Source organism: Oryctolagus cuniculus, chromosome 17 (assembly GCF_051225735.1).
Source record: "Oryctolagus cuniculus isolate XC-2025 breed Fujian yellow rabbit chromosome 17, ASM5122573v1, whole genome shotgun sequence".
In the NCBI taxonomy this organism is placed as follows: domain Eukaryota; kingdom Metazoa; phylum Chordata; class Mammalia; order Lagomorpha; family Leporidae; genus Oryctolagus; species Oryctolagus cuniculus.
In genome coordinates this window covers 60110491-60117500 of record NC_142883.1, presented here as the reverse complement: position 1 = coordinate 60117500, position 7010 = coordinate 60110491, and the positions used below count along the sequence as shown (strand labels likewise).

The 7010-nt window shown below is 46.5% G+C and overlaps 1 protein-coding gene and 1 pseudogene across 3 annotated transcripts in view; both read left to right on the top strand.

Moving 5' to 3' along the window:
- SPECC1 (sperm antigen with calponin homology and coiled-coil domains 1) overlaps positions 1–7010 on the top strand; it is a 337615-nt gene that overhangs the window by 308036 nt on the left and 22569 nt on the right. For all 3 annotated transcript variants that reach the window (XM_008270674.5, XM_008270675.5, XM_008270676.5), the window contains one exon: positions 3045–3161. In XM_008270674.5, coding sequence (XP_008268896.3) covers positions 3045–3161 — 117 coding nt within the window. The remainder of the gene's footprint in view (positions 1–3044; positions 3162–7010) is intronic.
- LOC138846227 (HIG1 domain family member 1A, mitochondrial pseudogene) lies at positions 5103–5540 on the top strand (annotated as a pseudogene).

Sequence of the window (7010 nt, the reverse complement as noted above, 5' to 3'; positions counted from 1 at the left end):
TGTCCTGCCTCATGCCCTCTTCTCACGCTGTCCCTCCCTGGGCAGCAGGCTCACGTAGCAAACAGGACATTCTGATCCTGATGCTGGTCGTTAGCAGTATTTCTGTTTGCTCCAGCTTTCATGTCTGTGAAATGGGCATGTCTCTGCTTTACTGTGCATGGCAGCTCTGAGCACTGAGTGAGGAAATGTGCAGTGATGGGCACTCCACAAATGTCACTGCCCTTACCACCCCCAGCATTTCTGGAACTTTACATTTAAAGGAGTCATACTTAAGGCACTTGGATCTTGATCATTGAACATCTGGCTTTCCTTTTCTGTACGAAACAATATTGTAGGCACCAGACTTGCCCCCAATTCACACAGATGCTGCAGGAACAAAACCACCAAGAAACACAAATAAATGCCCTCCAGGAACAAAGCCTGGCTTTTCCTCCTCCAAGTCATAGACACTGTGAGGGACGGAGACTCAGGCAACCTGTGCAAGGCAAAAAGGAAAAAAGAGGAAAGGAAAGGAAGTCCATTGCATTTCCAAAGGCTGGGCTGGTCCTTCTTACCATCCCCATCTGAGAGTTTGATGTCCACAACATCTGGTTTGAATGTTTGAGACTTTGAGTGAGCTGCACAACTCATATTCCCCAACTTGTCTCTGTATGGTGGTTTTTTTTTTTTAATATTTTAAAAAAACTTTATTTGAAAGATAGAGTTACAGAGGCAGAAGCAGAGAGAGAGATAGAGAGAGAGGTTCTCCATCCGCTGGCTTACTCCCCAGATGGCCTCCCTCCATGGCCAGAGCTGGGCGGATCCGAAGCCAGAAGCCTGGAGTTTCTTCAGGGTCTCCCACATGGGTGCAGGAGCCCAAGCACTTGGGCCAACTTCTAATGCTTTCCCAGGCCATAACAGAGAGCTGAATTGGAAGTGGAGCAGCCAGGACTTGAACCAGCGCTCATACAGGATGCCAGCACTGCAGGCAGCAGCTTTACCCACTATGCCACAACGCCAGTCCCTCTCTCTGCTGTTTTAACATACAAACCTCTTGAGAAAATCAAAGTGTTTGCATTTCTATAGCCCTGTCCAGGCCTTCTCAGATTGCTGTTAAACCCAGAGGTACTTGTAAAAGCCAGAAGTCCAAATGATCAGCCTACCAGTGGGCCTCTAGCTATTACACAGTCAACCTGAAAACCGACATGGGGCCCCTTCCTTCAAAGGCATTCTCAGACTTTTATGTAACAGTGATGCTTAGCAACTGTCAGAAGTTGCTTGTGCTTGAGTCATGAAAACCAGAATGAAGAGGCATTATTATGGTCGTGTGTTGCTTTCAGCCAGATATCCTTCCATGGGTAAATGGATGCATAATTGCAACACAGACGGAGAGCACGTCATCTTCCTGACAGCCGGTGCTTTGCAGGGGAAGTCCTAGGCTCTGGCAGGGTCTTGCTGGACTCTGGCTAGAACTGCTAGAAAGGTGGGGCCTGGGGTTCCTGGTGTCTCAGTCATTCAGATAAACCATGTGTGTGACACATAACGCCAACTCTTCCAGCCTGGTTCTTTACCCATAAATTAAGGCCTCTGAGCATCCTCATTGCCGAAGGCCCCGCTAGCTCAAACTAAGGCTCAAAAAGTCCTAGATAAAAAGCTCAAGTGAGACAATAGGCCATGTGCTCGTAAAACCCTAGGGAGACTCCACAGGAAGCATTATTCCATTATTTTATTACACGTTTCCACCCTTGTTTATTCTCCAAAACTTCTTTATACACACTCAGAGAAGAGTTCCATAAAGTCTCCCTCCTCTGCTCCAGTTGAACTTTATGCCATGTTCCGCTGTACTCTTCCTTTCCTGGTAAGCTGCAAATTGTTTTTGGCAGAAGCACCCCAGTGATCTCCCCTGGACAGTCAGGGAGCTGACGGTTGTATTGGGGCTCACGTGGCCAGGGTGGAAGGAGGGAGGGTAGTCAGTGTCCACTCCATCAGGGGCCCGCGACTCGTCTGCCCACTTCATCTCTGCCAGCTTTGGGGCCTTCTTGTTTCTCGGGACAGAGTGTTCTGAGGAGGAGGAGGAGACCAAAGAAGCCTCTCTGCCTCTCTGCCTCTCTGGAGTTCCAGCAACTATGAGAAAACTACAGGAAGGAGCTCTACTCTTGCCTAATGTCTCTTATCACCACAAAACCCCTCGGAACACAGACCTAAAGCTCAGTCACACTGGAGCTGGGCCCCCACTCCCACGGTCTCTTACAAATCCCCTCTCCCAGGCTGTTGTAATGTATTTGAGCAGCTGATGTGTAGAACCACTTGAACATGAAAGCGCTGCTGAGCCCTGGAACCTGGCGCTGCTCTGGGGACAAGCTTCACGAGCACAGGGAAGACATCCTTGCCAGGGAAAGCACAGGCCAGGAAAAGCAGGCAGCTGGCAGGGCGGAGGAGCTAACAGGAGCCACCTGGGAGCCTCTCTGAAGGTAGATTGTAGTCTCATTGTTGCTGTGTACCAAGTAGCTACCTGGGGCCCCACCTGTCCTGAAGGAGTCCTTTACCCCATGAAGCCTCGTGACCCCTGCCTGAAAGATGTGCCAGCAGGGGGCTGTTGTGTGGGACAGGGAGGAGAAGGAGGGGGATGGCAGGAGACCGGCCAGTGAGTCTCCAAGACCTTGTTTCATCTTGGTCAGCTTGTCATTTGGGGTTTTACATGTTTTGGTGATGACGCTGGTGACGAATCTTCCTTGACTGTGCTGGGATATACAACACAAACCAGAGGTATTAGTTGGAGAAGATGTCTCAGAGCCTCGAATGACTCTCCCAGGGTCAGGCGTAAAGTCCCTGCTGTCTAGAGCACCGATGTCTTTCTTCCCTCCATGCCACTCTGTGAACGGATTTAGACCACACCACACTGTCTCTGGTGCCAAAATTACATGCGCTCCCAGCACGCTTTGTTCCTACACTGTCTTCCTGAGAGCCAGAGGTGGATATTCATCTTAACACAAGCTCCCTCCTGTTCTGTGACATTGCACAGTTTGGAGATTTATACAGCTTTTTCTTCCCTCCTTCCCGCACAGAACATCGACATCACCAATTTCAGCAGCAGCTGGAGTGACGGCTTGGCCTTCTGCGCCCTACTCCACACCTACCTGCCCGCCCACATCCCCTACCAGGAGCTGAACAGTCAAGAGAAAGTAAGTCACTACCCAGTGGGCCTAGTTCCCCTCTAGAAAATGCCAGGGGGACCCTGATTATGTTGATCCGTCCCAATGTTCCGAGGAGGGGTTTGGGGGTGGGGCCATACGGAGCTGAAACAGAAGTCAGGGCACATGTATCTCCTGGATGTGTGACCACTCTGCAGTGTCCCATCCTGGGAAAATAGTTCTCAGATTCCATTTTCATACTTGTATATACCCCTTGTAGTGTAGAAAGTCCACAGTGAGGACTGGTTGACTGGGACTGCTGAGATGTCCCTATCACCTGCTTTGTAGGGAAAACCCTAATGGGGATCTCCCCATCTTGGTTTCAAGAACCTGGGTCAGCATTTTCCGGTCTAAGAACTAGCAAACAACACCAAAAAAAGACATCCCTGCTCAAAAGAAAAGCTATACATTATATCACATAGCATGTTAACGTAATAAAGATGTCAGGAAGTCCTACATTTAAAAATCTATATGATTTTGTTTAACACGATATATATATATATATATATATATATATATATATATCTCAGATCTACAGAACCCCTCTTTTGGTGGGGGCAGGAGGTAGTTTTCCAGCCTCCATCAGTAGCGTCCTACAGAATCATGACCCACAGAGAGGGCTTTGGGAAACCCTGTGCTGGGTGCACTCATTCACCCAGCGAGCCTTTCTTGCCGAATGTCATGTGCAGTGTGTATAGGTGTGTTCTGTGCCCTCACGATGTAGACAGATGATAAGTGAGCAGGTAAACTTACAACAAGTTCGATTGTGATGTGCTGTGAGAGTGAGTTAATAGATCTCAGATCAGGAGGTTGAGACGGTCTTTCTGAGCAAGCCAGACTCAAGCTGCTCTCTGAAAAACAAATGTGAAAGAGGCAACAATGCAGCGACCTAGGGGGAGCTTTCCAGGGCAAGGGAGCAACTGGAGCAAGGGGACACCTTGGCATTGTCAAGGACTTGGAAGAAGCATTGGCTGGATTCCTGTGACCAGGGAAGAGTGACCTGTGATGATGCCGGGGAGACAGGCTGAGGGGCCAGACCCCATGGAGCTTCCTCCCAGATGGTTCTGTTAGTTTGCATTCTGAGCAAGCACAGTGGGAAACCACTGAAGGATTCTAAACAATGAAGAGACACATTTCAGGTTTTTAAAACAATCTCTCCCAATTTTCCATGGGAAAAAAAAAAAGATCATTGGAAGGGGGACAGAAATAAAGAGGAGCTACTATTTAAGAGGCTATTGCATTGGGGCTGGCACTGTGGCATAGCAGGTAAAGCCACTGCCTGTAGTGCCGGCATCCCATATGGGTGCTGGTTTGAGCCCCGGAGGCTCCACTTCCAGTCCAGCTCTCTTCTACGGCCTGGGAAAGCAGTGAAAGATGGCCCAAGTGCTTGGGCCCCTGCACCCGTGTGGGAGACCTGGAGGAAGCTTCTGGCTCCTGGCTTTAGGTCAGTGCAGCTCTTGCTGATGCGGCTATCTGGGGAGTGAACCAGCAGATGGAAGACCTCTCTCTCTCTCTTTCTCTCTCTCTCTAACTCTGCCTTTCAAATAAAGCCAATTAATATTTTTTAAAAAGAGGCTAATGCAGGGGCTGGTGTTCAGAGGCTATTGCAGGTTAAGCAGCTGCCTGAGACACCGGCATCCCATATGAGCCCAGGTTTGAGTGCTGGCTACTCCATTGCCAATCCAGCTCCCTGCAAATTGCCAGTGATTGGGCCCTTGCTACCCACATCGGAGTCCTGGAAGGAATTCCAGGCTCTTGGCTTCAGCCTGGCCTTTGCTAGATAGAAGTAATCTCTCTCTCTCTCTTTCTCTGTGTGTGTGTCTTTCTGTCTGTCTGTCTCTCCCTGTCTTTCTGTGTAACTCTTTTCTGTAAATAAAATAAATCTTTAAAAAGAGAGAGAGGCTATTGAGAAGCTGGTCTGAGTGTGTGGGGAATTTGTCTCAGTCGGAAGAGTCTTAAAGCAACCAATATGTCAACCAATACAAATGTTTCTCTTTCTTCATGTGATGAAAATCAGGAATCCAAACTTACTCGAAAAGCTAAAGAGGCCCCACTTGTCCCCGTTGGAATGGCAGATTTACAGCAGCTGTGCAGGTGGATTATACAAACTGAAGAGCAGGGGAAGTACTAAAATGTCCCCGCACCTGATCCATGTGTGTGTGGCAGCTCCAGGTTTTGTTGTAGGATTGGTGACTCTGAGTATTCCATATATCAGGAATTCTGGACAAAACCTAAACCTTAGAAGAAGAGATGCACTCTTGGCCTTGCTGGAGTTGCTTTCTTTAGTTAGACACCTCATATTGAGGTCACATGTTATGTCAAAAATACATCATTTCAGTGGGTTTAGACAGTAACTCATGGTATTTTGAATACCGGTCTGCTTTCTTGTAGGCTGATTTGCCTGGTGACCAAATTATTAATGACTAGTTCATTAATAGGTCACTCAGGGAAGTCAGATTAATACAGTGTCACATTTTAATGTCCCCATTCTTAAACCCTTGTGATGAAATTAGCCCTAAAGACTACAAGCAGGCCAACCTTGAAGTTACTCCCAGTTTGCTGCAGAATATCACACGCTGCGGGCACTAGGTAGGAGTCCACCTTCCCCAGTTAACTCACTTTGTTCTGCCTGTCTCACAGACTAGTTGACTATTCCAGTTTTTAACTTTTTTTAAAAAGTTCATGGACTAAAACTTGTAAAGTCTCCCAAAACTGAAGTGTGTGTGTGTGTGTGTGTGTGTGTGTAAACGAAAGGTAGCAAGCTTATAAGACAGCTGCAAAAGAGTATTTATTACAGAATCACACTTGTTAATGTAAGGCTATTTTAGTTATGAATTCCAGTTTAGCTCTTTTAGAATTGCAGAATTATATTTTTGCTTCTGTTATACTACAATAATTTCTAAATGCCATCTTGAAATAGAAATATATATTTTAACTGCTAATAGAAAGGTAAATTAATACTTTTAAGATGTGTGAAGTATTTTTTTAATTTCCTGTGTAAGACTCGTAAATATTAAATTACCTACAGGGGAAGTAATTAATAGTTTATAAGCAGGGCTGGCGCTGTGGCATAGTGGGCTAAGTTTCCACTGTAGAGCCAGTATCCCATATGGGCACTGGTTCAAGTTCCAGCTGCTCCACTTCTGATCCAGCTCTCTGATATGGCCTAGGAAAGCAGTAGAAGATGCCTCAGGTCCTTAGATCCCTGCACCTGGTGGGAGAACTGGAAGAAGCTCCTTACTCCTGGTTTAGGATTAGACCAGCTCCAGCTGTTGCAACCATTTAGGGAGTGAACCAGCGGATGGAAGACTTTTCTCTCTGTCTCTCCCTCTCTCTATTTATAATTCTACATCTCAAATAAATAAATAAAATCTTTAAAACAAAAAATTTATAAGCAATATAATGTCTGATTGGTCAGACATTACACACAGACTTTTATATACTAAAGAATGCATTATTGCACTTGTGAAATTCTCTTGTCTAACCTGAACTTATATTCCATGGTAATAGCGTGGTCTACATATTGTTATTAAAATAAGTGAACACACATACACACACACACCAAAAAAAGGCAATTGCAGTAGTTAAATAAGAGTGCAGTTTCCTTAACTGGGACTAGAGTGGTAGCAACACACATAGAAAGATGGGCCAAGCCAAAGCTGGGAGCCTACAACCCAATCCAGGTCTCCCATGTGAGTGAAGGGACCCAATTACGTGAGCCATCACCACTGCTTCTCAGTATTTGCATCAGCAGGAAGCTGTAGTCAGGAGCCAGAGACAGACATCAAACCCAAGCATTCCAATATGGCATGTGTCTTAACTGCTAGGCCAAACACCAAC